The sequence below is a fragment of the Yamadazyma tenuis genome, chromosome 1 (genome assembly GCF_029203305.1).
Source record: "Yamadazyma tenuis chromosome 1, complete sequence".
NCBI lineage: Eukaryota > Fungi > Ascomycota > Pichiomycetes > Serinales > Debaryomycetaceae > Yamadazyma > Yamadazyma tenuis.
The window spans coordinates 1,785,845-1,813,827 of NC_089461.1; the positions used below are offsets into that span (position 1 = coordinate 1,785,845).

The 27,983-nt window shown below is 47.5% G+C and overlaps 12 protein-coding genes across 12 annotated transcripts; 5 read left to right on the forward strand and 7 right to left on the reverse strand. All coding sequences in view use genetic code 12, as the record gives it.

Moving 5' to 3' along the window:
• Positions 1 to 27: 27 nt before the first annotated feature.
• CAF16 (CCR4-NOT regulatory complex component) lies at positions 28 to 993 on the reverse strand (the record flags this gene model as incomplete). The annotated part of the gene is made up of 1 exon (XM_006688908.2): positions 28 to 993. One exon carries the CDS (start codon positions 991 to 993, stop codon positions 28 to 30), a length of 966 nt encoding a protein of 321 aa, XP_006688971.2.
• A 64-nt stretch (positions 994 to 1,057) lies between these two features.
• Positions 1,058 to 3,772, reverse strand: cbc1 (Nuclear cap-binding protein subunit 1; the record flags this gene model as incomplete). The annotated part of the gene is made up of 1 exon (XM_006688253.2): positions 1,058 to 3,772. One exon carries the CDS (start codon positions 3,770 to 3,772, stop codon positions 1,058 to 1,060), a length of 2,715 nt encoding a protein of 904 aa, XP_006688316.1.
• A 153-nt stretch (positions 3,773 to 3,925) lies between these two features.
• SAM4 (AdoMet-homocysteine methyltransferase) lies at positions 3,926 to 4,816 on the forward strand (the record flags this gene model as incomplete). The annotated part of the gene is made up of 1 exon (XM_006688254.2): positions 3,926 to 4,816. The coding sequence occupies one exon, from the start codon at positions 3,926 to 3,928 to the stop codon at positions 4,814 to 4,816; it is 891 nt and encodes a 296-aa protein (XP_006688317.1).
• Positions 4,817 to 5,329: 513 nt separating this feature from the next.
• On the reverse strand, positions 5,330 to 6,919 carry PSN45_000872 (uncharacterized protein; the record flags this gene model as incomplete). The annotated part of the gene is made up of 1 exon (XM_006688910.2): positions 5,330 to 6,919. One exon carries the CDS (start codon positions 6,917 to 6,919, stop codon positions 5,330 to 5,332), a length of 1,590 nt encoding a protein of 529 aa, XP_006688973.2.
• A 1,756-nt stretch (positions 6,920 to 8,675) lies between these two features.
• Positions 8,676 to 11,009, reverse strand: CBK1 (Serine/threonine-protein kinase; the record flags this gene model as incomplete). The annotated part of the gene is made up of 1 exon (XM_066157542.1): positions 8,676 to 11,009. The coding sequence occupies one exon, from the start codon at positions 11,007 to 11,009 to the stop codon at positions 8,676 to 8,678; it is 2,334 nt and encodes a 777-aa protein (XP_066013639.1).
• A 588-nt stretch (positions 11,010 to 11,597) lies between these two features.
• On the forward strand, positions 11,598 to 12,590 carry PSN45_000874 (epoxide hydrolase; the record flags this gene model as incomplete). Its single annotated transcript, XM_006688256.2, has 1 exon — positions 11,598 to 12,590. The coding sequence occupies one exon, from the start codon at positions 11,598 to 11,600 to the stop codon at positions 12,588 to 12,590; it is 993 nt and encodes a 330-aa protein (XP_006688319.2).
• A 714-nt stretch (positions 12,591 to 13,304) lies between these two features.
• Positions 13,305 to 15,026, forward strand: PSN45_000875 (uncharacterized protein; the record flags this gene model as incomplete). The annotated part of the gene is made up of 1 exon (XM_006688258.2): positions 13,305 to 15,026. One exon carries the CDS (start codon positions 13,305 to 13,307, stop codon positions 15,024 to 15,026), a length of 1,722 nt encoding a protein of 573 aa, XP_006688321.2.
• A 428-nt stretch (positions 15,027 to 15,454) lies between these two features.
• On the forward strand, positions 15,455 to 16,768 carry CYB2_1 (Cytochrome b2, mitochondrial precursor; the record flags this gene model as incomplete). The annotated part of the gene is made up of 1 exon (XM_006688259.2): positions 15,455 to 16,768. The coding sequence occupies one exon, from the start codon at positions 15,455 to 15,457 to the stop codon at positions 16,766 to 16,768; it is 1,314 nt and encodes a 437-aa protein (XP_006688322.2).
• Positions 16,769 to 16,870: 102 nt separating this feature from the next.
• PSN45_000877 (uncharacterized protein) lies at positions 16,871 to 18,484 on the reverse strand (the record flags this gene model as incomplete). The annotated part of the gene is made up of 1 exon (XM_006688912.1): positions 16,871 to 18,484. One exon carries the CDS (start codon positions 18,482 to 18,484, stop codon positions 16,871 to 16,873), a length of 1,614 nt encoding a protein of 537 aa, XP_006688975.1.
• Positions 18,485 to 20,333: 1,849 nt separating this feature from the next.
• PSN45_000878 (uncharacterized protein) lies at positions 20,334 to 21,977 on the forward strand (the record flags this gene model as incomplete). Its single annotated transcript, XM_006688260.2, has 1 exon — positions 20,334 to 21,977. The coding sequence occupies one exon, from the start codon at positions 20,334 to 20,336 to the stop codon at positions 21,975 to 21,977; it is 1,644 nt and encodes a 547-aa protein (XP_006688323.1).
• Positions 21,978 to 22,770: 793 nt separating this feature from the next.
• Positions 22,771 to 24,429, reverse strand: STE7 (MAP kinase kinase (MEK); the record flags this gene model as incomplete). Its single annotated transcript, XM_066157543.1, has 1 exon — positions 22,771 to 24,429. The coding sequence occupies one exon, from the start codon at positions 24,427 to 24,429 to the stop codon at positions 22,771 to 22,773; it is 1,659 nt and encodes a 552-aa protein (XP_066013640.1).
• Positions 24,430 to 25,916: 1,487 nt separating this feature from the next.
• Positions 25,917 to 27,323, reverse strand: PSN45_000880 (uncharacterized protein; the record flags this gene model as incomplete). Its single annotated transcript, XM_066157544.1, has 1 exon — positions 25,917 to 27,323. One exon carries the CDS (start codon positions 27,321 to 27,323, stop codon positions 25,917 to 25,919), a length of 1,407 nt encoding a protein of 468 aa, XP_066013641.1.
• Positions 27,324 to 27,983: the final 660 nt, after the last annotated feature.

Sequence of the window (27,983 nt, forward strand, 5' to 3'; positions counted from 1 at the left end):
TATAATGTTGAATGCCCAAACCTGACCTCATGACCGGGTGGACTTGAAGTACAGCGCAATATCATTGTCCTTCCCGTCGAAGTAGCTGCCGTCTCGCTTATTCAGCCAGTCATTATGCCTCTTCGCCATTTGGTCCCTATCTTCAGCCCTGGAACCCCTCGACTCCAAATCTTCCGCCAACCAGTGTGACACCAACGGATGGAACGATCTGGAAATGGGTACCGTATAGCCCCCGTTCAAAACCCTCAACTTTTGAACATCCTCAAACTGAATCTTGTCCATAGCAATATCATCCTTTACCGACCCCTTGTTGAAATGGATCAACCGATCACACCAAGCCTGGTTCAACCCGTCGTAGATGTGTGTGGCATACACCACACACGCCTGGCGCTCACTCACCTCTTTCTTCAAGAACTTCAAAAGGTTGTCTCGGGCAATGACATCCAAATCCACCGTAACTTCATCCAAAAGCAACAATTTCCACGGCTTCAAAAGCCCAATCACAAGCTGAACCCGTCTTCTCTCTCCGTCCGAAATGTTGGACATCAACCACTCGGGATCGATGTCCAAAATCCGAATCAACTCGTCTCTACGGTCAGTGTAAGTGTCTCCTCCGATGGACGAAATCAACAAGTTGACAGGCATTTCCCGCTTGACGACTGGGTTCGAAGCCCACTCGATGCCAAGGTACGTGATGTAGCTGTTGATGTCGCTGTTACGCTTAGCATTTCGGTCGATGGAAAATTCAAAGGGATCGAACCCTCCAAGCTTCAAATGTCCTTGCTTGATGAGGGTTTTTCCTGCCAAGATCCGAAGAAGAGTGGATTTCCCGGCTCCGTTTGGGCCTACCACAAGGTTCGTTGTGCCCCACGGGATCTGAAGCGTCACATCCTCAATGCCGTAGCTAGTGGCCTTGGGGAACTTGTACGATAAATGATTGGTTTCAATTGCAAAAGTCATTGATGGTGAAAATAGTGCGGAATATCTTCCCATTTATCTACATAGTGTGTGGCAGAAAATGCGTTAATTATCTATGGAAGTTTACCTATATTACTTTCTACTGCAAACGCTGGGCCGACAACGATGTCAAGTCAGCCTTCAACGACAGATTCTTGACGAGATCCACAAGTGTTTCGGTCTCGGTGCTGGTGCCGTACTTTCTTGCAACCCACTTGAACAAATCGAGATAATCGTAATAAAGCCACTGTAAGTCGTTTTTCGCAGCCGTTTCTGCAGTGTAATTATCAATGGGCACGATAGCATCGTCGGAGACTTCGAGTTTGTCAAGTACCTGGCCCAAGTTCTCGATGATTTTGGAGGTCACAACGGTGATTCTGGCAAGGTCGTGGGCTTTGGAACTCGCAGCCAACAACCGGGCCAACGCTTCGAAACAGTCGATCCGGTCAACCACCAAGTTATGCTCGAGATCAAAGCATCTGCCGACAAATACCTCGAAGTCCAACAACTTGACATCGACCAAATACTCCAAAATCAAAAAGATGAACTGAGGACGGTAAATCCATATTCTGAACACGGCATCCACCACATAGTTTTGGAGCTCAGCCGTTTGTTCGTGCTCATTTTGGAGCGACAACTCGGGGAATTTGTAGTCTTCCGAATTGCCCACGTAGTCTTCTTCCAGCAAAGTATTACCGGTGAGCCACTTGAGCTTGACCAAGTCACGGGTTAAGATACTAATAGTGGAGTAGATGGATCTAGAGCCAATCGAACAGTACGTCTGCAACACAAGGTTGATGATGAACTTCAGCTTGTTTATAGTGTCGCTGGTGATGTCGGACTTGAGCTCCTCGATCATTTCAGCAAATTCCCGCTTGGACTTACTGTTGGATAACAAAAACTTGTGGAACTTGTCACATACATGGTGATAGGGCAATTGGTCGTTGCCAAATACAAAGAACATCTCGGTCTGTGGAGATGTGGTGACGGTGAAGGTCTCCTTTTTCTCATAAATGGACTTGGCAATGATCTCTTTGGCAGCATCATCACCTCCATAAATGTCTGTGTCGTAGTTGATGATGTGCTTGGTATCGTTGTCGAAAAGGCACAAGTCCAAGTACTTAAAAAACTCGTCCAATTCCACCACATCGCCCGTTTCGGGGTCCATGGTGACGAAACTTTCCTTGATTTTCTTCTTGTTTGACAACTTGAGTTCCTTTGTTATCAAGTTCCGGATAAAGTTCTTCTTCGGGTGGAACCGAGAGGCTGAAAGCGCCTGGGAGTCAGATACCCACTCGTCCCACTTCCAGCTAAAGTCGAAGTTCGAGATCTGGATCGTCATCCAGTCCATAAATTTGATTCTAGTTTCAAAGTCAAGCGACTCCACATGGCTGTAAAGAAACCGAATGGCTCTTCCAAACACCGGGGCAATGGCCTCAGGACTCTCCTTACAACAGGAAATAAGCACCGAGTGGTAGTATATTTCCAAGTTGGGTGGAGTTGGAGTAAGGAAGATGAGCGACAAGAGACTTTCCACCGCCACGTCTTCAACTTTCCACGTCGAAAGCGGCGGAACGTTTTCTCTTGAGATGTTGTCGTTGTTGATTGCCACAAGGGTATCGACAGAGCTACCCGGTGGACAGAACAACAGTCGGTTGAAGTACAAGTCCAAGATGGACAACTGGATGGAGGCCTCACCCTTGTTGAACGACAAGTTGGTGATGAGGTCGGTACAGATATCTCTAAAGAACAAGCCGGCATACGACGAGATTTCCGGCAACGTAGGGAAGTCTTTGGTGGTGTGGGAGTAGAGTTCGAACGTAAGACGAGGACCTTTGAACCAAAGCAGGTCAATTGAAAGTGACTCCGATGATGGGTTATAGCTGGAGAGGGTTTCGGTGTTGACCGACACCTGGGGAAGTTTGTGCTTCACCAACTCGTTGGAGATCTTGTTTGCTTGGAGGGCGTCATTGACGACAGGGTCGACAAGCTCCTTATAGTTGATGAAAAGATCTCTAATAGAAGCAAACCCCGTCTTTTGAGCCTCCAAAAGAGCAGGATACACAAGTTCCACAATGGCCCTGGGGCGGTATGGCACTTCCACCCCGTTGTTCTTGTTGTTGAAATGGGAATAGAGACTGAAGTCCGAAGCATCGCCATGCGCAAACCCACCGGCAGCAGACACCAATTTCTCGACGTCCTCGGCCTGCGACTCATCCCAGCTCAACAAGTACGGCACTGCCATCAATGTGTTATAGTGGATGGCCCTTCCGAGCGGAGCGTCACTGCCCAATTCAATTGATAAATTTATGAATTGCAGCAAGAGATTGAACAAGGCCCCTTCTTCGATAATCGGCGACAAACTGCACAAAAACTTGAGAATGTTCTTGATGTGGTTGAAGTTGTCGGTGCCCGACTTGATGGCCACATACTCCTGGAGCTTGGTATGGAAAAATTCAATGACATATTTTGGAACCAAAAAGTTTTTGGCATTGCAGATGATCACAAGGGCTGCCAAGCTGGAAATTTTCTGTGGTTGTTCCACCACGATGGCGTGGAGAATGGAAAGCACCGCCGACCGAAGGCGGTCGATTTTTTCAAACTCCACCACGATGGGGTTGGAGATGTACGACATGTCGTCCACTTGGTTGTGTAAGTTGGCAGTCTCGCCAATACGACGGATATCCTTGCAGACATTGCTGATAAGCTCGTTGGTGGGGTCGTCACGTGCACGTTTGGAGTCGAACTCGGGGCGGACATGCTCATCGCCGTAGCCGTCATCGTCTTCTCTTTGTCTCTTTCTGTCTTGTTCCATGGTAGAGGTTATTTGTGATGAAATGAAAAGTTCGTCGCACTAAGCAGAGTCGCACTAAATCAGTGCGAGCGAGAAGTTGGTGCGAATAGCACCAGCTGCGACCCGCACTAGCGAGTTTTGTCACTAACAAGCTGGAAATAAATCAACTAAACTATGTACGTTCTTGATGGGGCACTTGGAATTGAGCTCGACAAGCTTACGCCCATCCGTGGCACCCCTTTGTGGGCTGGTCACGCCGTGGAAGAATCTCCTGACATTGTGCGCCAGGTCCATTCTCGGTATATCCAGGCTGGTTGTGATATAGTGTCGACTGCAACATATCAGATGTCGTACCAGGCCTTGAGGCAGACCGACCACGACGACGCCGGGACCACTGCTGCATGGAAGGCCGCGGTGGACGTGGTGGTACAGGCTCGAGACGGTGCTGGTGTTGACCGAAAAATACTTATTGCTGGTACCATTGGACCGTACGGATGTTTTGTGAACGATGGGTCGGAGTATACCGGGAACTACACTGATAGCCCCACAGCAGAGTGGTTGGCAGCGCACCACCGGCCGCTTGTGGAGTTTCTCGAGAAAAATGGCGACGTGGACGTGATCGCATTCGAGACGGTCCCGTCCGCGGTGGAGCTTGAGGCGATTGTGGCCCTAGACGTGCAGAAGCCGTACTGGGTGAGTTTATGTGTCAACAGCTCCATGGACCTTGTGGCGTGCGCGGCGGTGTTGCGGCGGTGCAACTCATCCCTTGTGGCGGTGGGGGTCAATTGCGTTGAGTACTCCAAGGTGTCGGGGTATTTAGAAGCACTATCGGCAGTAGGAGTGCCATTAATAGCATATCCGAACTATGGGTACATCTACTCCCAAGAAGACGGGTATGCGGATCTATCTGATTTGGGGGCATGGGAGACAGCGGTAGCGGAGTGGATGAAGTTCGATATGTGGGCCATAGGCGGATGCTGTGGAACCGGAGCAGAAGAGGTGCTGGTTGTGCGTGAAGCGGCACTGCGTTGCCAACTGGCAGGATTCACCCCCGGAATTGTATAAAAGAAATTATGTTAAGACAGGTGTAGAATCTATGACACCGAAAAAAATATTACCTAAATAGTAAGTTAATGAACTTTTAACACCCTCGGCGCAAAAATCTATTAGATGCGATGACCCCCGGAATTCGAAATTGTCAGACACTCGCCGCTTCCGTAGCTTCCGTGCTTGCGGCCCGCACCAATTATTACTAAGCGGTCGTGCTCGCAATGCAGGTTTCCAGCAAATCGTCTGATGCCGATGTCTGACCATAATGCAAGGGGTTGGCTTCACGATTGGCCGGTCACTTCAGTGGGAGTCACGCCACCCATGGCAGTGATCGAGAATGATTTAGGGGGCAATTGGGTATATGGTGGTCGGGTTAGTTTTGGCTGCAAAACTGGAACCCCCCCACCAAAATCCACGAGTGGCCCAAACTAGAAGTTTAATTGAGAGTCTCATACCCGAGGAAACGGGTGTTTTCGGACATTTCTGTTCTTTCATAAATATAAAACTATGTGATAACAAATTAACAAATTAATGGGCTCTTCTTTGTAGCCACGTCTTGAATTGGAACACCAGCATGATCCACGCCATTAACAAAAACACCAACCCCAAACAAACGTTCAAAGTGAACATGGCGCCGTAGCCTCTCCATTCCAACGCTAAAATGACGGGATCACAACTCTCCATGAAAATAACTCCCCCAGCCAATAAGCAGAAACCTGCTATGATCTCGGTGATGGGTTGAGTGGGCTTGGACAAGTCCCGAGGGCGGGGGAGAACCATTGTCATCACGTAGGTGACAAATCTAAAAAAAGTGCCATAAGCTAAAAGTGAGCCCCATTGCGCGTGGATCGCGGTGGACAACTCCGACGCCTGCTGGTGTTGAGACATCAAAGTTCCGGTCCAGAAAATGCACAAGATGGGGAATGGGTTGGGGGAGAAGCCTGGCAGAGCCTTGATGACAGTCTTATTGTCGTCAAAGTTGGCATATTGATGACGCCAGTTACTTAACTTTGCTTCAGTGATCAAACCACACAATCCGCATCCAATGAAAATGAAAGCAATCGACGCGTGCTCCAAGTCCTTAGCACTCCACTCGCCGCCAGGATTGGCCAAGTGTTCCAAGAACACGTTAGTGGAACCGTAGAAAAAAACCAAGAAGCTCTCGATCCATTCCATGGTGATGAGACCTTTTGGCAGCAAACGCACCCACCGACTTCTGAGGTCCCGCTCGCGCACGAGTTTGTGGTTCCAAGCCCATCCCTTATGGCTCCAGGCCCCACAGTACCGGGCGATTGTGACCAAGCCCAATATGAAAAACACGCCTCCTTTGATGAAATGTGCGAGTAAGTTGAACACCTTGTTTCCTTGACCAAAACACCCAAACACCGCGATCGCTGTAGGGACGTACACCAAGAAGAACAAGAAGTTGAACCATGCCAATACGGAGTTGGCAGTAGTAGCAGCGGCGCCCGACCGAACCACCCATGGGTTATCGTTCAATTTGGCGAAAAGCGCAGGAAAAGGCCGTTTTTTGAGTAAATTAAGGTGCACCGTGAGATCATTGGCCTCGAGATCATGATGGGGTTCACTGTTGACAGGGTATGAGTCCAATTCGAATGACAGAGGACTCTGGTTGCGCAGAAGGTCATACAAGGTGGGGGATGGAGACGAGAGCGAGTCAACGTCCAGGTCAATTGACTCGTAGCTTGCACCAGCGGTACGGCGAGCGTGCACTGCTGCTATCACTGCCACAATGCACTGGGCTATCATAGTCACAAAATATATTCCGTTGAACACACCAAAAATGTTTCCTGGGTACAAATCGGGCACCGATGACATGAACAATTTGTAGTTAAAAAGTCCCACCAATACTACCGCCGTGTTAGCCACAAGTGCCGTCACATAACCAGGCGTCACGCCTTGTACATTCTTCATTACCATTATCAATGGAGTTGCGAACACAAACGCAAGCCCCATTGTGGCAAGATATGTGAAGAATGCAGACTTATTACCAGTTTCCACCGACAAGTAGCTCGTGGCATTGTACGCGTCCCAGAATTGTTTCTCGAGTGGCTGTAAGTTGGTTTGGAGGATGGGCACTCCGTGCATATGATGCATTACATGAGGAACTGGAGTCTGGTGGGAGGACGGAGAAGAAGACGACACCATCGCAGGCATCGGCATATCGTGTGATTCCTCATCGCCATGAGCAGCCACGTAGGAGGCACAGGCGAGGGCTATAGGAATCAAACAACGAAACTGAAGATGTAGGAGCATTATTAAAATCAGTGAGTTGATTGGAGATAGGTAACTTCAGAAGCTGCAAGACGGAGGGAAACGAATGGTATTTATAGGCGTCCCGAGATCCGGGGAGTGCGCACTTGCTGAGCCCGAGACATACGGGGGTAGAGAACAGTTACGAAATCCGAGGGTAGGAGGCGTCTATCGCTTAGCCAGGTTTTAGAGGTGCGCCCTTCCGGTTGCTGGTGAGTCACACTTTCCTGACCCAGTGCTGATAAATGTTTGTCAGGATCATCAAGAAAGAGGTTTTGGCATCCACCCATCACCCATTGAGTCCGTGCACCTCCATAGAACTCAAACTCCTCTAGTCACATGATTTTACTGGTTTTGAGATATTAAGGGAGGGTTTTGTACAGTTCCGGGGGGGTGGTCGGTTGTTAAGAGTGTCGCAGGTGCGCGCGCGCTCCAAACCAGACTCTGTCAGCCCTTCGGGAATGCCGGCACTAACCTACATTCCTAATGCCGGGAACAAGCAGTCTGAGACAATCACCGAATCACCGATACCGACGCCGACAGACCCCGAAACTGGTCTCGAACCGTCTCGAAGAGTGGCTGATGGGAGACGACCGGTAGTGGGAGGCCTATCGAATGCGAGTAGACACAGTGCCAACGATTATCGCCTACTATCTCCCCCGCGGTCGCAGTTATCACTCAGCCCTCGGAAATCATTACTATTACATTAATATAGTATAGACTAAGTAAAGGTTCTGGTTTATTATTTTTAGAATTGGTTAAATTTAGATGGTTGGATTTAACCATAGTAAGAATGCCCATTTATTACTGACCGATCCAAGCCAAAAGCAAACGACCTACACCTATTCAAGGCTATAAATAATTTATTGAGATAGCAAAGCTAAAGCTACCCCTAATTAGCAGAAATTAAATAATGTAAATATCAAAAATAACTCCACAATTCAGATGAGTGGCTTGTAATATTCCGTCTCTTATCTTATACACCATACGCACAGCAAATCCCAAATGGTGCATTGCCTCACATGAGCATCAATGAATCACCAACTGATCCTTTGAACAGACGAGGTCTAGTTTCACTCAAGCATACCATCCTCTGCTTAGTCATTTTTATCTCAGTTCGACAACTTTAAGTGAAGGATCAAGATTTTTTGAAGCGTAAAGGCGGAAGAGAAGATTCAACTGATTTTTGCCAAGGTATACTTCTGCAAGGGTTTGAGATTCGGTGATTTCTATCTCCATTTCAGGTCAAGATCTGCAGATGTTATTTCTCTCTAGTGGTCGAGACTCAGTTATTTATAATCCGTTTCAGCTAATTTTATCCCAAGCATACTCTCTAATGGTCGAGACCAGATTGTATATCCCTTTCAAGTGACAAGATCTGCTGTTTTTGTTTCAATACAATGGCGAACTTAGTAATACCTTTTTCAAGGCAAACTTAGTAGTCCCATTTCAAGTGCTCTGCTATTTTTACCTGGTGGTTGGAATGGTGAGAACTGACCTTTACACCCAAGTGTGTGAATGCAGTTCTGCCATCCCAAGTCAATAAATAGCATCACTCTCGTTGGTCCTAACTCATATATTCGACTAGCAAAGTTCTCTACTACAACGCATTCTTCCGTGTGAGGTAGTCGAATCTCGAATAAGTGTACCCGATAAACGGCAAGTCCTCCTTGATATTGGCCGCCTGTTTCCCGTTATTCTGTTGTTCCATGGCCTTGCTCAAGGCAGGACTGTCAGGAACATTCACCAATTCGTCAGTAGGGAAGAACCGTGTGTCAGTGATAGACCTTAGCTTGGGAATAAACGGAGCATCAACCCTCCGGATCAGCTCCCAGTCAACACCCCTGAAGAACGGATGCTTCTTGATCTCATCAGCACCACCATAACGGCCCAACCGAGTTTCCGCCCCTGTCAACAACTTTCGAATCAAGTCCTCCAGCTCTGGCAGCAAATGAATATCTTCAGGAATCTGAAGAGACTCGGGCCAGTTCAAGATCTTGCGATACGTCTCATGGGGGGTTTCAGAGCAGAAAGGAGGCCAACCTATAAGACACTCAAACATTATGGCTCCCAACGACCACCAGTCACACTCCTGACCATATCCTTCGTGGATAAAGATCTCAGGGGCAATGTAGTCGGGGGTTCCCACGGTGGAGTACGCCATCAACCGACGACTCTTTCTCCAGGTCTGCATTTGTTGTCGGTTGGACATTGTCAAGTGGATGGCATCAATCATCATCGAGTTGCGGCCCTTGGTGCTGCCATGGCCGTTGGTGGCGGGAGTTGGTTCCTTCTCCAACAACTTCTTATAGTAGTTCAGGTCATGAGTTTTGTGGAATCCCGTCGACAACCCGAAATCACTCAACTTGACATGACCTCTAATATCAATCAAGATGTTATCGGGCTTGATATCTCTATGGATAAAACCAAGTTTGTGGATGGCTTCGATGGCCAACACACACTCGGCCATGTAGAACCGAGTGATGTCCTCTGTAAACACTTGCCACCGGATCAACATGGTCATCAAGTCTCCCCCCGGCAAAAACTCCATGATGAGGTACAAATACTGGGAGTCCTGGAATGAGTAGTACAATGACACCACCCACGGCGAGTCCAGTCCTGCCAAAACGTCTCTTTCGGCCTTGACATGTGCAAGTTGGTCCTTTTTGTACATTTCCAGCTTCAACAATGTCTTCATGGCATATATCTTCCCGGTGTCTCGCTTTTGTACAAGCCGGACTTCACCGAAAGCTCCTTTGCCAATGACTTTGACAGTGGTGAAGTCCTCGAGCGACAACTTGGTTCGACGTAACCGTAAGAACTGCGACTCTTTCCGGCCCAAGCTATGCAATTGTCTATTTTTCCGCTCTTCACTAGACCCGGTTTCCTGGGACAGGAGTTTATGTTCAAGGTCGAGACGACGCTGGTTACGCTCAATAGCGTGCGAAATCGCCATCTGGTAGTAGTTTTCGAGTTTAAGCTTGATGGCCGAGGCCTTATCGTGAGAAAGTTTGGATACAGCTGCCGGTTGGCGGGCAAACGACGACTGGGGCGACAACTGTGCCGGCTGCTGGTACGGGGAGTTCTGTCCAAACTGGGACAATTGGGGTTGGGCGTGTTCACGAATAGGTGACTGGCGGAGTTGCTGCGCACGAGCCTGTTGCTGTTGATATTGTGCTTGTTGAAGTTGTTGTGCTTGTTGTTGTGCTTGTTGTTGTGCTTGTTGTTGTGCTTGTTGTTGTGCCTGTTGTTGTGCTTGTTGTTGTGCCTGTTGATGAGCCTGTTGAATTTGAGCCTGCTGAGCCTGTTGAATTTGAGCCTGCTGAGCCTGTTGCACCAGCTGAGCCTGTAGCTCCTGCTGCTGAGATAGCGCCTGCTGAGAAAGCGCCTGCTGCGCAAGCGTCTGCTGCTGGAGGGCAGCCGGCCACTGGGACGTCTGGTGCAAGTACTGTTGACTAAACTGCTGATGAATCACCTCATCGTTATATTGACCGCCAAACGGCGACAGTCCCTGCACCAACTGCGGAGAGCTCTCGCTACCCACACCCACCGGAACACTCAGATTGAGCACCAGGTTACCCAGATGCTGACTGATATCACTCACATTGCTGGAGCTATTGTTGTTAAGTTGGATGAAATTGGAAGCAGGAGGCCGGAACATAAGCGACGAGTGCAGATCCATCGACTCCTGTTGGCGGCGAAGCATGTCGTCAAAGCGGCTGGACGACACAAAGGTTGGTGAAGTGGTGATCATTCCCACATCGTCTTGATCCATATAACTGTCATCGGCGTCTGGCATGGGGGGGTGCGACGTGTACCTGGCGGTCTCGCCGTTGGCGGCATCTGGGTGGTGTCCGCCAGAGTAGTTCTGACTCCGGAGCTCTTGTTCAGCAAGCATCTGGGCCTGCTCGAGTTGCTGATGCAAATTGTCCATTGGTGTGTTGTTTTTGAAGAGCGTTGTGAAGTGAATGTTGATTTGGCGCGCCTGCGCACGCACACGACCCGGCGATGGATCGATGTGCCAGTGCGAGCTTTGGCGACAGAATGGTGCCGCCAGTGTCGGTGTTCCTTGGCGCTCCCCCGCCTTGCTGATATTCATCGTGCCTTTGTCTGCTGCAGCAAACTAACTAAATCCACTAAAAAATGCACAAGCTCTTTAATAACAATATGTTGCCAGAACTTGTATTTTTGCATAGAACCCCATAACCCCATCCACAAACACGTATACTTCACCTACGCGTTGTTCTCCAGTCTCTACAAGCTACCGTTGATGTGCTTCAGCGATTGCACGGCTGTGCGTACAATAACACCAGGCACATACAAATTAACCATTTCCAACGTCATCTGGTGGTGCCTCTGTCCCATTCAACCGGGGATCTTCATGCTGTTAATTCCAGCCACAATGCAAGAAGCCCATGGACCACCACAAAATACCCCAGAATACTGTTGTTGAAGCAGTTGCTCGCACCACCCCATTGCCACGATGCCCCGCGCCCCGCGCGCGAAAAGCCGCTACCATCACATGCTCTGTAGCTACTCCCCCAATCTTAATCAATTGATTCCTTCTCATACTACTTCCACTCAAATGCCAATCGTCCAGTTACGCTCGGATGACAAGTCCCATTCGGCCATCGCCAACATCAGTCAGGCTCAACTCTCGTATCCACAGTACTCCAAAATCATCCTTCTTCTTCATGGATTCCCCGATACAAACGCGAGCTTCGATGAATTTACCCCTAAACTCATTGCCAACCTCCCGGCCCTGGAGAAAATTGCTGTGGTGGCTCCGCTTCTACGGGGCTACGAGCGGTCGAGCCAGACAGACTTTTCCCGCTATCGTACGGTAGACCTAGCCCTTGATATCAAAAATTTTCTTACCCAGAACTTCTCCTACACACGGGAAACCACCACGATTCACTTGGTGGGCCACGATTGGGGCGCCATATCATGCTTTAAGGCAGTCAGTCTCTATCCGGACATGTTTGATTCGGTTTCCACGTTGGGAATCCCATATCTTTCAAACCTTCATGTGTGGGACCTTTTTCTCTACGCACTGGAGCAGTTATGGTATCTGTCATATTTTTTGACCATGCAGTGGAGACTGTTGTACGGCCGGATTGACACGGAGCATACAGAAAGCTCGTACCTCAACCGGTTGTGGGAGTTTTGGTCTCCGAGGTGGAACTACCTGAATCATGATATTGAACAGGTGAGAACAATGTTACAAAACAATGGAGTGTTGGACCATGCTACGGCCTACTACCGGTGTCTTTTGGATCCTCGGAACTTGAAGAGTATACGGTGGAAGATAGACTTTGAAAAGGTGCCAGTACTTTTGGTGGGAGGTAAATTGGATGGGTGTATGACGATTCGGTTGTATGAGCTTGAGAAGAAGAGGTTGGAGTCTACGAGTGCCAGGGTGGAGGTGGTAGAGGGAGCGGGTCATTTTTTGCACCGGGAGGCACCTGCAAAGGTTGCAGATCTTGTGGCAGATTGGATCCTTGAGCATTCGTAATTCATGTGGCACTGATGGGGCAATGGTAGATTGTGGCAGCTAGTGAAAGATGTGTGTTGTATGACAGTCGTCACATTGAAGACAGTCGTCACATTGAAGATAGTCATCTCACAAACTTCTTGTGGCTGCAAATTCAGTGAACATGAGTCGACAGCAATGCAACATGCCATTATCCCGTTCGTTCTTTTTCTAAACTATATTACACATTTCTTCCGGTATTCTATTCTCTCACTTACATATGCAGTGGTTAGAGTTTATTGCTATACGTTTTCGAAATAAAACTTCTGTTCCCTCTTTGATTTCTCATGGTTGCAAAAGTCCCCCCAATTTCATAAATATTCAATTACCACCACACTTGTGCAGCATGTTCTCACCATCACTACAAGTACCACGTAACACCACATATCCCGACAGTATCCCCCTTTTTTTTTCCCCAACAACGCTACCTCAGCCTCACTGCGTCCCAATCTCCTGATACCTGAGAGCCGCGCGCCTTGATTCGCTCTCAAAAAGAAGTCATTAATCATGACTGCAACAAGAAGAAAACGAGTAAGCTCGAAGTGCACAAGCTGCCGGCGGCTCAAAATCAAGTGCGATCTCGTCCGTTCGACATGTGAGTACTGTGCTGCCACTTCACGTAGCTGTGTCTACGAGCTACTGGCCCTGATACCTGTTTCAGCCACTGAGCCAAAGATAACACCACTTGAAAAACAAATGGCATTTGTATTTGAAGGAATATCACAATCAGCACCCACGATCCCGGCTTACAAGGAAACTCCACAGAGAATAGCAGAGTTGCTGGTGCCTGAGACGAATGGTTGGGCACAACCGTCCGTTTCTTCTCTTAGCCCTGATGATTCAAAGGAGTCACTTTTAGCGTTAATTGCCTATGAAGCTGGGTTCCCCAGCAGTACGGACGCCTCTAGTGGTACGTATACAGATAATGATGAGCTAGTCTTTGACACGGATTCTGCTGGTGGGTTCTCGCCTTTTCGGTCCCTGGACCTATCACCTAATAACCTTGATGAAACTTGGTTTGCCCCAAGCACACCGTTGTCGTACCCTGATGTATGGGCGTCTCTGGCCACGATGACACTCAATTCCATGATGACACATCTCAACATCGACTGGTTCGAGTATCGTCTTCTTACATTCTTCCATATGCATGTTCTCGAGAGCCGATTTGAATGCAACCATTTTGATATAAGCATGAGACTGCAACTGCTGCACGCGTTCATCAGGTCGCCTACATTCCGCCAGGTTGTATACCTTTATGCTAGTTTCCAGTTATACTCGTTGTGTGACGAGCAAAAGTTGGAAACTATGGGATTTAACGATATGTGTCTTCGGTTGGCTGCAAACTCGGAGAACTTGGGGAACTTGGGGACTTCCAGTCGTACATTGGTACCACATTCCAACAGGGTATTCAAAGAGCTTCTAGAACTTTTGAACGGCATGGGGGGATACTTGGAGAAAGACCATGGGGATAATGGTGTTGTCACCAAGGGAATCGTCAAATCTGGTCAGCTGGTGCTTTACCGCAAGATCTTGGAATACTTTCAAAGCACTCTACAGTCGTCCTACGACCAGATCATGAAACTTGTTTCCAATCCGGTATTGGAAGTGGATGAGGCGTTGCTGCTTATTCTTGGAAACATCTTTTTCTTCTGCTTCCTTTTTTCACAGCCATTCGGGTTCCTTCCACTCTACCTGCCCAATGATGAGCCTGACATCGTTGGATTTGTGGGGAACTTGAGGTGGGCATTCATCCCGTCATTCTACGCACTTGAGCATGGGGAGTTTAACAAGGTGTTGGTGTTCTGCGAATTACGTCCACCCAAAGATGCAGACGAGTTTTACGGATATTATGTTTTCAGTGATTACCCTATCGTGGCAGAGTTGAACCGCCAATTGAAGCAGTGCTTCAAGGATGGAACCGTCTCGGAACCCGAGTTTTTCAGCTACCGAGCAACGTTGCAAAAGTTGGACAGGTCCTTCTTGGCTATGGTGGACAACAATCTCGCCTCGTGTATATTCAGGTGGTTGTTCATGTTCAGGGAATCTGTCTTCGGGTTTATCAGGGAAGGGAAATTCTTTGCCCATAAGCTCTTGTTCTACTACTCGTGCTTGTCGTATTGGACTGGAATTATGGGTGTACGGGGCACAGGTGTAGGTGCGGGTCTCAAATGTCCCGTGATCGAAGATTATTTACAGTACTATCGCCAGTATATTTTTACAAGATTCGGGAAGTGGGATGATCCACGGGACGAGGCTTCGTACAACTTGGTGATTAAGTATCGGTATGTCTTGTCGCTTGTCGATGTGAAGAATGTAGTAGAGTTTAGGCCCGAGGTGGCGCTCCGTGCCATTGAGCAATTAGAAAATAGTGGTGGTGATGTTCAGGCCTTTACCAAGCCGGAGCAAACGGTGTACTGATGGGGTTGGGTGTTTGATGTTGTACTTGTTAATAGTGTGTACTGAATTGCGAATTCTAGTAGTATATTTGCAAATGCTGCGAATTTGAAATACTCGAAAAACTACTGGCTCGTGAGATATCGATGTACAAACGTCTTTTTACGGCCGGCTCGAGGTTTCGCCTCCTAACACTTAGCACATTGGCTACTACGGCCACAATATATGCTCACACCAACAAATCCCTGATTTTAGCTGACTCAATTCAACCTCCAACCCAATCTGATCGCGATAAGCCAGAGTTAACCTCATACCACCAATTTCGTCAGATCTCTTCAAATGAGCTCGCTGAACACTCTACCCGCGAGTCTCAGGTATGGGTGGCTATCAATTCCAAGGTGTATGACTTGACAGATTTCATGGCCATGCACCCCGGTGGTCCTAGCATTATCATGAAATATGCTGGAAAAGATGCTTCAAAATTGTTTAATAGACTTCATCCACTGAATGTGATCGAGACATTCCTCGATGAAGCCCATGTGGTTGGTGAGATTGATATGCCACCGGATTCTGCCATCAGTGAAGAGGAAATTATTGCTGAAAAACTTAGAATAGAGAACTTGAAAAGACTTCCCAAAGTCAACCAAATCTACAACATCAACGATTTCGAGGCAGTGGCTCGTGCGGTGTTGCCCCCACACGCCTGGGCATACTACAACGGTGGATCTGACGACGAGGTCACCATGAGAGAGAACCACTATGCGTTCCACAAATTTTTCTTTCTTCCCAAGATTCTTGTGGACGTGAGAAACGTGGATATCTCCACCACCATGTTGGGCACCAAGACCAGCGCCCCGTTCTATTGCTCTGCCGCTGCGTTGGCCCAACTAGGACACCCTGACGGTGAATTGAGTATCTCCCGAGGATGTGGAACTGAGGATGTCATACAAATGATCTCATCAACCGCTTCATACTCGTTTGACGAAATTCTTGACGAGACCAAACCTGGTCAGAGTCACTGGTTCCAGTTATATGTCAAGCCAGATAGAAAACATTCGATTGAAATGCTCAAAAAGTGTGCAGAACGCAATGTTAAAGGTATATTTGTAACTGTTGATACACCAATGTTAGGAAAACGGGAAAAGGATTTCAAATTTAGGTACGGAGAAGATGGTCCTAACGACGATGATGACCCCATCACTAGCTACGATGACCCGGGGCTCACTTGGGCCGATATTGATGCTTTTAAGAAGGTTTCCGATATACCTATTGCCATTAAAGGTGTCCAGCGCTCAGAAGACGTTCTTCTTGCGGTAGAACATGGGGTGGATGCCGTGGTGTTGTCAAACCATGGAGGCCGACAGTTGGACTTTTCTAGAGCACCTGTTGACGTGTTGGCCGAAGTTATGCCCATTTTGAGGGCTAAGAATTTGGATAAGAAGATTGAAATCTACATCGATGGAGGTATTCGCAGAGGAACCGACGTTATCAAGGCCCTATGTTTAGGTGCCAAAGGTGTTGGTTTGGGCCGAGCCTTCTTGTACGCTAATTCATGCTATGGGGAAGAAGGAGTGAAAAAAGCGGTCCAGTTGTTGAAACACGAGATAGCTTTGAACATGAAGTTCATGGGAGTGACAAAAATCGAAGACTTAAATTCAAGCATGATAGAAAAACGGGATTCCTATGGGTTCCACAGAGATAGCATCTATGATGCCAATTATGAGACCATGAGGCCAATAGGTTTGAAGGATATCCCCACTAATTAATGGTTTCTTATAGATTTGATAGAGAGCTTAAAAGTAGTTGAGTTTACTTGGTAAAATAACGTTATTTATTTGAAAACACACTTATTCACTTTTGTAAAACACTTAAATACTTCCCTGGAAATGCTTCAACTCATCAGTAGCAAAATCGTAAACCTCCCGACCTTCAAAGTAGGTTTTGTACACCACGGTGTCAGCAATAGTTTCAGCAGTCGTCAAATCTCTGTCCAAAATCACAAAGTTGGCCAACTTCCCAGACTCAATGGTCCCTTCAGTAGTATCTCTGGAAGTGGCTTCGGCACCGTTGATGGTAACCATCTTGATGACTTCCTCTCTGGTCATATCCCAGCCATGTTTGTTTTCAGTCAACGCTTGAAGACCAGGGAAAATGTTGGGAGTATCTGGAGCAAACACCCAGTCAGAACCAATGGTTAACAAGGCCCCATACTTCTTCAAATGGTTGAACGGATACACACTCTTGGGGTTGGTTTCGGGCTGGAAGTCAGGATCGTGCCAAATGGCAGGACTCATTTCCGCGGTGATGTTCAAGTCCTTATACCGTTTACAATCTTCTTCGGTGACATCCATGTTATGGGCCAACTCGTGCTTGGGGCCGTTAGGGTTCTTCTTCCTCAAGGCCTCAAAACAGTCCAAGGCAAACCGGGCCGAACCTTGTCCACAAACATGAACCTTACAGACTCTTCCTTCTGAATCAAATCTCTCAATGTACTTCTTGAAAGTCTCTTGTGGAATCAACAACCGGTTGTAGTCTACTTTCCCGTCTTCGGTCAAAGGGGTATGGGTTTCATGAGGGTGCCATGGCACACCATCGATCCAACACTTGGTGAACATGGGATTGAAATGCTTACTTTTGTAGTCCTTTGCGTTCCACAAGGTGTGGTGCAAAGAACCAACGCTCTCCTGAGGAAATGCACCAACCCCGTAAAACACAACGTGCGCATCCAAGTTGATGGTCATCTTGCCTTGTTTCTCCAACTGCTGAGCGGCTTCCAAGTAAATGGTGTTGGCCGAAGCTTCCTGGACGGCAGTAAATCCAAATCTATTGGACATCTTAACTCCGTACTCCAAGGCCGTGACATTATCTTCGAGTCTACCTTTGGGAATTGAGTTAAACAACCGAGTAGCGGCACCTTCTACAAGCTCTCCGGTGATGGTACCATCTTCTCTTCTGACGTAATAGCCGTCCCATGGGTCAACTGGGTTTTCCTCGTACCCAGCAGCTCTCAAAGCGGCGGAGTTGGCAAAGATGTTGTGAGTGGTATACTCTCTAATGACAACGGGCTGGTCACCGAACGCCTCGTCCAAGAACTTACGGTCGGGCTTCTTGTCGTCGAACTGGGCGTAGTGGTAGAAGTTTCCAATCAACCAGTTGGAGACGGTGTTCAAATGAGCACACGCACCATGGCTATACTCTTTGAATTGCTCAACAATTTCTTTAGGAGTAGAGTAGACTCCGAGCTTGGCCTCAAAGAGCTTTTCTTTTGAGGCCATCAACAAGTGACAATGGGCATCGTGCATTCCAGGCATGACGAATTGGCCCTTTAAATCGATTACTGTCATTCCTGAAGCAATCAGCTTGATTTCCTCGGTGGCGCCGACCTTGGAAAAAGTCCCATCGTCACTGACAATGAAGGCTTCGGCTTTGGGGAGTTTGTCGTCCACCGTGTGAACATTTCCGTTAATGTACGCAGTTGGCATTGAATGGGTTTGGTGTTTGTGGATGCCAATTTTTTATGTTTGTGGATCATGACAAACGTGTATAGTTAAATACTCATGTATCCCCAACATGGACATTTGACCCCTAATCCACAAACCTGATCCAGATAGGCACCAGAATCTAGCTTATGGATCGCTTATCTCAACAAATACAAAAGTGCCAGTTTTAGTGTTTTACGGACAAATGATGCTTGTTTGGACTCATTGGGGAACTTTGTCCACTGGGGGATGATAAGATAAACCTGAATAAATTGGCAGCAGACACAAATAATTTGGAGCCACCAAGTCAGATAAGCAGCCTAATAATTGTGCAGGAAAATAGTATAATTGTAGTTTTATGCAAGAATCGAGCCCCAGGCAGCTGAGGGCGTCATCACTGACAAAAGTGGAAGTGACCGGTTTGATGGACAATTCGGAGTGTTTCCGAACATGGCACTAGTTGGTGGCGGCAAAAACTGACTTCACAAAACCTATCCAGTAGCTCTTTGGTTGCTTGCTTGGTACACTTTGGCCACACTTTTGTAACATTTCCTATTGTTTGTGCAAATAAAAAGGGCGTGCAGTGGGAGACTCTGACGATAAGCTTATCTTAGTGAAAGTCAAATTACTCTAGCGGATAACCCGCAATAATCCATAAAATAAAGTGCGACCGGAGTGAATTTGCCCATTTAGGACTAAACCTCTCTTTTTCAGGGGATGCTGCAGTGAGTTGATTGACAGTCGTTCAATAGCCTTCAGCATCCAGGTGCAGGAAATACGATAAGCATTTCACATCGGGCATCGGGCAGTTTGCGTATGAAGGCCATGGGAGTTTAGGTTCATGGAGATAAGCCTAGAGCTATTGTCAGGGGTGCTTATCGGCTAGAAAAATCTCTCTGGAAACATATACAATCCCTTTCGGCGAGCCCGCCTTGCATTTAGCATCGTAGATAGTTGTAGTAGATAGACAGGATTGTACCAAGGAAACTGATACTGTAGCAAGACAATTGATACAGGACAAATAATACTGTACTGAGGCAAGAGAGACAGCACAAATGATACCGTACTGAGGCAACTGATGCAGAACCAAATGATACCGTAGAAAGGTAATTGATGCAGATGCTCAAATGATACTGTACTGAGGCAATTGATACAGAACAGATGATACTGTACTGAGGCAATTGATACAGAACAGGTGATACTGTACTGAGGCAATTGATGTAAAAACGAATAATACCGCTCTGGGGCAATTGATACAGAACAAGATACCGTACAAAGGCAATAGATGCTGAGCAATCTCCGGAGGCTTGTGTTGATCTTCGATAAGAGAGCTCAGGACTTTTATTCCAAAAGCACCTAATCAGACACAATCCTGTGATCAGTATTCCAAGTACGACCAACTGATCCCCCAGTACTAGGCCTCGTTTTGGCCTGTATTTGGGAGACACACCCCTTCATTGTAGGAAAGAAACCCGGACATACGCCTGTGTCTGTGCCAATAAGAAACGTTTCTCAAAAGATTCGTCCTGAAATAGTAAACACAAACGGCACTGTACTGTGCGTACTGGCGCATACAGCATTGCTATACTGAATTGAGTGGGATCTGGTAGATGACAGGTTTTGTCTGGCACATGGAACGAAATTGTTATACTAGATGCAATAATGTTCTTCTTTTACCAATCAAGAGCATCTCCAGTTTAACTCAACTAGGAAAACTGATCCAGCACAGAGAACCTCACTGACTATCTCATCTCTTGTAGTTTCTGAAGACCTAATCAGGCCCTGCAGCCTCACATAAGTACACAATACAATCTCCACAAACCACCTTTTTCCAATTGCAAATTTACTGAATATGCTTGGACAAGAGAAGGAATTGGACATGAGAGTCCCTGGTACCATCCACTTGGTGGATCTTGAAGGGACCATGAATGTCAGACACGAAGAAGGTGATGACATTGTATTGGTTCCCCAACCCACTGATGACCCTGAAGACCCATTGAACTGGGTGAAGCTGAGAAAGAGAAAGTTAGCTTTCTGCTTGATGTTGGCGGTCTTTAGTGCTGACATTTTGAGTACTGCTCTTTCAGCAGTGTTGCTTGATATTGTGGCCGACACCGGCATCTCGTTAGCAGACTTGAATACGGGTGTCGGTATTCAGTACTTGTTTTTTGGTTGGTCGTGTCTTATTTGGCAGCCGCTTGGTTTGAACTTCGGTAGAAGACCTGTTATTCTCTTCGCCGGGTTGGCGTGTATGCTCTGTACCGTGTGGTCGGCGTACGTCAAGAGTGCTGGTGAATGGTACGTGAACCGGCTTTTGGTTGGGTTTTTCTATGGACCCATTGAAACCTTGATCGAGGTGTGTATCTCCGATGTGTTCTTTGCCCACGAAAGAGGTGGATGGATCGCCTGGTACTGTTGGACCTTATTCAACATCCCATTCATCAGTGGGATCGTTGCCGGGTTCATCTCATCGAGATACGGCTGGCAATGGATTCAATTTATTGCCTCCATTATTGCTTCTGGGTGTTTGATCATCTTATTCTTCTGTTTGGAAGAAACCATGTTTTACCGTGACCCAGCCTTGGAATTGGATGCTGCTGACTCAGTTCCTGAAGCCATAACTAGCAACATTGAAGACGGGTCTACCAAAAAGGATATAGTCCATGTTGGTATCGACAAGGTCAACTCGAGCGAAAGTTCGCAACCAGAGAACAACTATAAGACCAAGACTTTCAAAGACAAGTTGAAGTTGTGGGGAGCCAGAAGCCCTCAACAGAAGACCAATTTTTTCCAGTCAATGTGGATGCCTTTCTACCTTTTACGTTTTCCCAGTGTGGTATTCGCAGGGTTCACTGTGGGTGCGGTTTTGAGTTGGTTTAACGTGGTAAACGCTACCATCGCTTCTGTTTTATCTGCTCCTCCTTACAACTTCGGTGCCAACATGGTGGGAGTGTTCTTTGCCTCACCTGCCATTGGTATCTCTGTGGGAGCATACTTTAGTGGTAAAGTAGTTGATGGGTTCACGGTGCGGAAAGCTAGAACCGGAAAGGGTTATAGAGAACCTGAGTTCAGATTATGGTTATCTGTGATTCCCATGGTTATCCATCCGTTTGGATGTCTTTTATATGGAATTGGGGCTGCCAAAGGTATCCACTGGGTTGGTTTGGCCTTTGGTCTTGGAGCCATCTGTTCCACCTTTCCCATTGGAAGTGCCATTGCCATCAACTATATCATTGATTGCTACAAAGAAGTCAGTGGAGTCGGGTTGGTGACAATGATTTTGATCAGAAACACCATGGGTTTTGGTTTTTCGTATGCTGTGACTCCATGGCTAGAGGCAGTTGGCACTCAAAACTTGTACATTAGTCTTGCTTGTATTGGAGCATTTTTCTGGGCCCTTTCGTTGGTGATGATAGCGTTAGGAAAGAAGTTCAGAAAAATCACGGCTACCAGTTACTGGAAGTTGGTTGAAACCTACGGGTTGCATGCCCATTAGTGGTTTTTTGTCAGTGGTTGATTTGTGTAAAGAGTCAGGACTCTATTTTATTTTGTTGTGTCTTTGTGGATGTTCTTTTAATATTACACAAAAGACACTGGTGATTTGTGTTTTAAATATACGATACAATAAGAATCCAAGACATGAGTTTCTAGCTGTCGCCCATTAGCCAGCCTCTAAGGGAAAACTTTGTCTTGTTATTAAGTATCTCGAACTCGACAATTTCTTCAAGGGTCGACAGTCGCCGGTTTTGCGACCGTTTTGTAACAGAGAGCGCATATTCATACGATAGGAGCATCACCGCATGGTCGCACCCTTTGGGGAAATAGTGTGATATTGTGCGGAAACCGTCGAGCGAAGATTGTGGGGGGTTGACCCGCAGAAGCGCGAAAGTCGTGTTAGTGCAGTACGATCTGGATGCAACGTAAGCCAGTGCCGTTCTACTCGTAGGCGACTCATTGCTGTTCTGACCAATACCCCCCACAGGAGCGGTACACAAACGCAATAACAAGCGCAACCGTCAAGGTGGCTGCAATCGCAGGGGGTAGCTGGACACGCCCATAATCCGATCAGCGGCAGCAACTTTTGCCGGAATGTACACGCATGCATGGCAGATGACCCGGCATAAAATGCGCCTTATGCATTGATCTCGGCGGAGGAGTTGCAAGCGAAATTGAACAACAGCGGCTCAGCATAATTTTAGCAGGCATTGTTCAATGTTCAGCGTACATAGTTGTCTATAAATGATATTTACTATTTAGTGTTATAATCGTGATCGTCATCATCGTCAGCTTCATCTCTTTCTTTTGTCCTTCTCCCTGTCCTGCTGGTCCTGCTTCTCTTTGTGTAGGTTTCGAATCATCTTGGCCCATGTGCGGACTTCCTTTTCATATTCGGGTTTTTTCACATCCTGAAGAAACGTACAATCTTGTAAACTCAATAACTCCCAGGGTGACTTCCGTTGTTTGTCATCCTTGATCAAACAGTAGTTTATGAACTGACAGAGCTCAGGATCGTACTTCTGCTTGGTGACAGGGTTGATGAGGTTCAATAAACAAGGAGGGTCTTCATTCACGATCCGCTGGAGTAAGTCCAAAATCCCTTCAGGCCCCGGGTTGGAGGTAAAATCATCAGATGTAGACAGCTGAGAATGGTGGTCATTATTGTCATTAGTATTGTTCTTGTCATCAAAGTCTTCGTGCCAGATGGAGCGACCACTAGCAAGTTCTATGAGCATCAACCCCATTGACCAGATATCACTTTTAATGCCGTACTCGAGTCCTTGGATCCGCTCCGGTGACATGTAAGTGGAGGTGCCCACAAAGGTATCGGCCATGGCGAGTGAATTGGTCAACTCTCTTGAAACACCAAAATCGCACAACTTAAACTGACCCTTATGGGTCATAAGCACATTGGACGGCTTGATGTCTCTGTGGATGATTTTGTGGTTCTCGTACAAGTACACCAAACCTCTTAACATCGAGTAGGAGAGTTTTTTCAACACCACGAGTGGGAACTGTCGAGGCCGCAAGAGTCCAAGAATCTTATCCAAAGACCCACAATTACAGTACTCCATACATATCACCACCGTGTTGTTATTATTGATGAACACGCCAAAGAACTCGATGATGTACGGCGACTGGCACTCGTGCAAGATCTTCAACTCTCGGATAATCTGGTTCTGGATCAACAGGTTCAGCTCGATGGGGATGATTTTCTTGGCCATGATCCGCTGCGTGGGGATATGCAACGTCTTAGACACGGTTCCGGAGTTACCAGAACCCAAGTTCTTCAAGGTGACAAGGTCCTTTGAGTTGAACTTGAAACTGGTTGTCGTGGAATAAATTGGCAGGATGTTGCCAGTATCACCACCGCCGGGCTCGCTCGGCAGGTGCATAGAGCTGGTCGACTTGGTGGGGGATATCGATGAGATGACTGTCTGCTTCTTGCGAATGAACTTGGACTTATGCGGTTGGTGGGCCAATTCGAGAGTGGAGATCTGGTTGATGATATTATCAGTCGACAGCACCGAGTCCGGGTCGAGGTTGCGGTGGCTGGTGGCGACCAGGCCAATGGAGCTGATGCTACTGCGGTTGCTGGACGTGTCTAGGCTCGGAGTGAGCTGCTGTATTACCACTGTGTTGTTGATGATATTGCCAGACCCTGAGGCGCTCAGGTTGACAAAACCTGGGTTCTGGAAGTTGGAGTTGCCGCCCAAGTTGAGGTTGAGAAGCGTGCGTTTGTTCTTCAAAGGGCCACTTTCAGGTGAGTTGTGTTCGAGGTTTGGGGGAATGGTGCTGTCCAAATCGTGATGGAGCTGGAGCTTCTTGAAATTCTTGCGGTTTAGGGTCTTGACATTTAAGAGCGAGCCATCGGCTTTGGGGGGGACCGGAGGCAACTCCTTGTCCTTGCTGGCGACGCTGGAGCTGGAACCGTTGTTCAACCGCATCATGATGAGTGAGGTATTTGGGTTTGAATTTGGAATATGCTAAGGTGGGAAGGTAAAAAATGTTCGTCTAAGGGTTCAGAGTCGCGCGCACTTGGCGGAGGCCAACCAGAAACTGGTAAGAGAGAAGAGCTAGGATGTAGAAACATTAGGGGGGGTGCGCCGAAGCAGGCCACCACCCCCAGCCGCTACCAGCAGATACAACCACCTTCAGACGCAACCACTAGGGAGAGATAGACATCTGCAGATGTTGCGTTGAGGCGTCTGCGAAACATAGGACGCGCATAAGCGAGTTACTACAAAGATGGCGTGGGACCTCGAGAACTCGGGACGGTGTACACAGGCGCTTTAAAAACTCTGTCCCAAGTGTCTAGTTGGAACGCGTCTAGTGGCAAAGCGTCTGGCTTTTGGTCAATTGCTCTCAGTGGTGCCATGTGGTTGTAGAGACGTTAACTGTAGAATCATGGTGTTGGGGTCAGGGGACATCAAGTGTTGGCTTTGCAGCCGGTGGTAACAGCGAGTGAAGTTTGGTCGAGGTGAGACAAGAGTGGTTATGATGTGTTTGTGGTCGGTACACTTGTGGTCGTTTGGTTTGTAGTCAGGCATTTGGCTAAAGGGAACAAAGGTTGGGGTGGACATAGAAGCATCGGTGGTGTATTTCTGACTGTTGCTGGGTGCTAGCAGTAAGGGTGTGGGTGTGCTCTTGTGGTCAGTAGGTGTTACTTGGTGTTTCTTGTTGAAGTTATAAGTGTGTTCCGATGAAGTGTTGATATTTTCTTACTGTTCTTGCTGTTCTTGCTGTATTCTAGTATCTTCATCATGTTGTTCGTGTTGTGTTATTGATGTGTTCTAGCTGTCTTCAAGCTGTCTTATAGCTGTCTTCTTGCTGTCTTATAGCTGTCTTCTTGCTGTCTTCTTTCTGTCTTCTTGATGATGTTTTTGGTGATGTTCTTGATGATAGAAAGTACAGTATGATCTACTAGTCAAACTTTTGAACACGTTCTTACTATGTTGTCAGTATGTTCTTGCTGACACTAGTGACGTTCTCGCTGACATTAGTGATATTTTTGCTGACATTAGTGACGTTCTTGTTGATGTTCTTGAGATGTACAGTGTGTTCTTGACCTTCACTTTCTCAACTCCCACTTTTTCTCAGATGATATCCTCTCTATATGTAGATGCTCGCTCCTCGCTATTGTTCTGGTAGATTACTGGTCCGTGCCTCTCATCCTTTTCTCTCAATATTTGCTGATGCTCCCTCCCTCTTGGTTGCCCTGTCAGTACACTCCCAGTGCCCTGTCAGTGCCACCTACCACCACGCACCAGATCATCCTAACAGGGCCTGAACTTCGTCCAACACGGCTTGGACGTGATCCCTTAGCCCCAGTGATCACAATCCGCTCGTTCGCCAGTTGCTTCCGTCCGGCGTCTTCCACATCTACTGCTCAAATCAAAGATTATGCATTAGCGCCTTGCGCCTATACTACAATATATTACATTTGGCCCTGATACTGGCCCGGCTGCTGCCCCTGCTGAGCCGGCGCATACTGCGGTAAAAGGTTCATCTGGTACTGTCCCATTGGATTCATCGCATTGATGTTGGGCATGCCCATATTGGCGACTCCCATCTGCTGATTGGCTGTAGGCACAATCGGCTGCATCTGCTGCACCATATTCATCTGGTTCAAGTGACCCTGCTGCAACTGGCCAGGTGGCAGCTGGTTCGATCCGTGGCTCATCTGGCCCATGGGGATCTGGAGTGGGAGGTTTTGCCGAAGTTGGATATCGTTGTACATATTGGGGATCTGCTGTAAGTGCAACGGGCCTGTCTGCACATGATGCATCTGCTGCATGGGCTGTTGTTGTTGTTGTTGTTGTTGTTGTTGCTGCTGATGTTGCTGCTGATGCTGCTGATGCTGCTGATGCTGCTGATGCTGCTGCTGCACGGGCTGTTGCAGTTGTTGTTGCTGTGGAATCGGGTTCTGAGGCTGGAGTGCCTGACTGATCTGCTGCTGAATTTGCAGCTGGTTGTACGAGTTGAACATGTTCATATCGTGCATCAAGTTGGGGTCATGGCTGCCGGGATTCATGCCCAAGTTAAGGCCGAGATTGCCAATGGGATTGATGGGTTCCGCCAATCCCAGCTTCTTCTTCTTGTTGCGACAGTTGCGACACACCTTGTGTTTTCCCATGTCGTCGTCCGGCAACGGCTTGGCGCACCGGTTGCAGTTGCCCAACTTCTCGAGGTTATTCCGCCGGATCTTGTCGTTCTCTCGACACCGTTTGCACACCTTAAAGCTCTTTTCTCGCTTTCCATCCTGGTCATCGCCACCGGTGATGATCGACGTGTCGAGGGGACCCAGGCAGTGGACACACCGGCCCTGCTTCGCACGGTTGGCCTTACGAAACCGCAAGTTCTGCCGGCAGTTCAAGCACAACACAAACTTCTGCAACTCAGGAGGAATGTCATTGCCGCACCGGCGACAGACGCCCACCTTTTCCTTGGTTTTCTTCTGCCACCGCCTCGACCGCTGTCTCTGTAACTCCCGGCAGTGCTGGCACAACTTAAAGATTTTGGGCTCGATGAGTGGCTTGGGGTCATCGGAAGTCTCGACTCCCACGTCGCTTGCCCGCTTGGGAATGATTAACGGCTGGTCAAAATCCTTCTTACATCGACTGCACACCGACCGGAGATACTTGACGTTCTCACTGTTGTAGATTTTGTTCAGATCATTCAAGTACTTTTGTTGTGCGTGGAGAGGAGGAATAGGAACTTCGAGCTTGGAGTCTCTTTCCATGTCTGGGTCAAACCCTGTTGTGGAGACATCGGGGTGATGTGCGCCTCCGTGATCGGCATGTGTATGGTGATGGTTGACCACAGACAAAAACAGTTGGTCCATAATGGATGTCCAATTGTGATAGATACTAGAAAAACGCAGTAGTAGCCAAAAAAATTTAATTTTGTGGTGCTTGTTTGCTATTTATATCGATTGATGAAATTATCACTCAAAGCGAGCTATGCGAAAAAAAAAAGATCAAGGTAAAAATAAAAAAAACTGAGCCCATGCTTTTATGTAGGGAAGACAAACCTGATTGTGTTGGGGCAGGGTGTCAGCATGTAAGAGATGGTATATAATTTACCAATTGTCGGTGCGACCAAAGTCTGGCGATGCGCCCGAAAAAATATTTTCTTTCGGCATATGCTGGGCTGTCCCATCTTAATATTTTTTAGACCTTGAGCTGATGTTGGCAACTGGGAAGTGGATGCTTATTTCCGCCCAGTTGGCGCAAAAGATGTGCAACGACTATATTTGCAGCGCCTCCTGCACCTATAAAGCGTAAATCTGTCCATAGTGCCCGTTTGGTGCCTTGCGACTTGCTTGCACGACTGTCCCCCCACCCATCAGTCCCAAGCTTTCAGGGTGTGCAGATAGACTGTTTGATCCCATCTAAATATTGTGCCACGAAAATTCCTTGCCAGCGCCACCCTCTAGTTTAGCCTACCCATAGAACCACTGATTCGCTGCTAGGTTTCCAAGCTTTTCTCCGACGTCAACAAT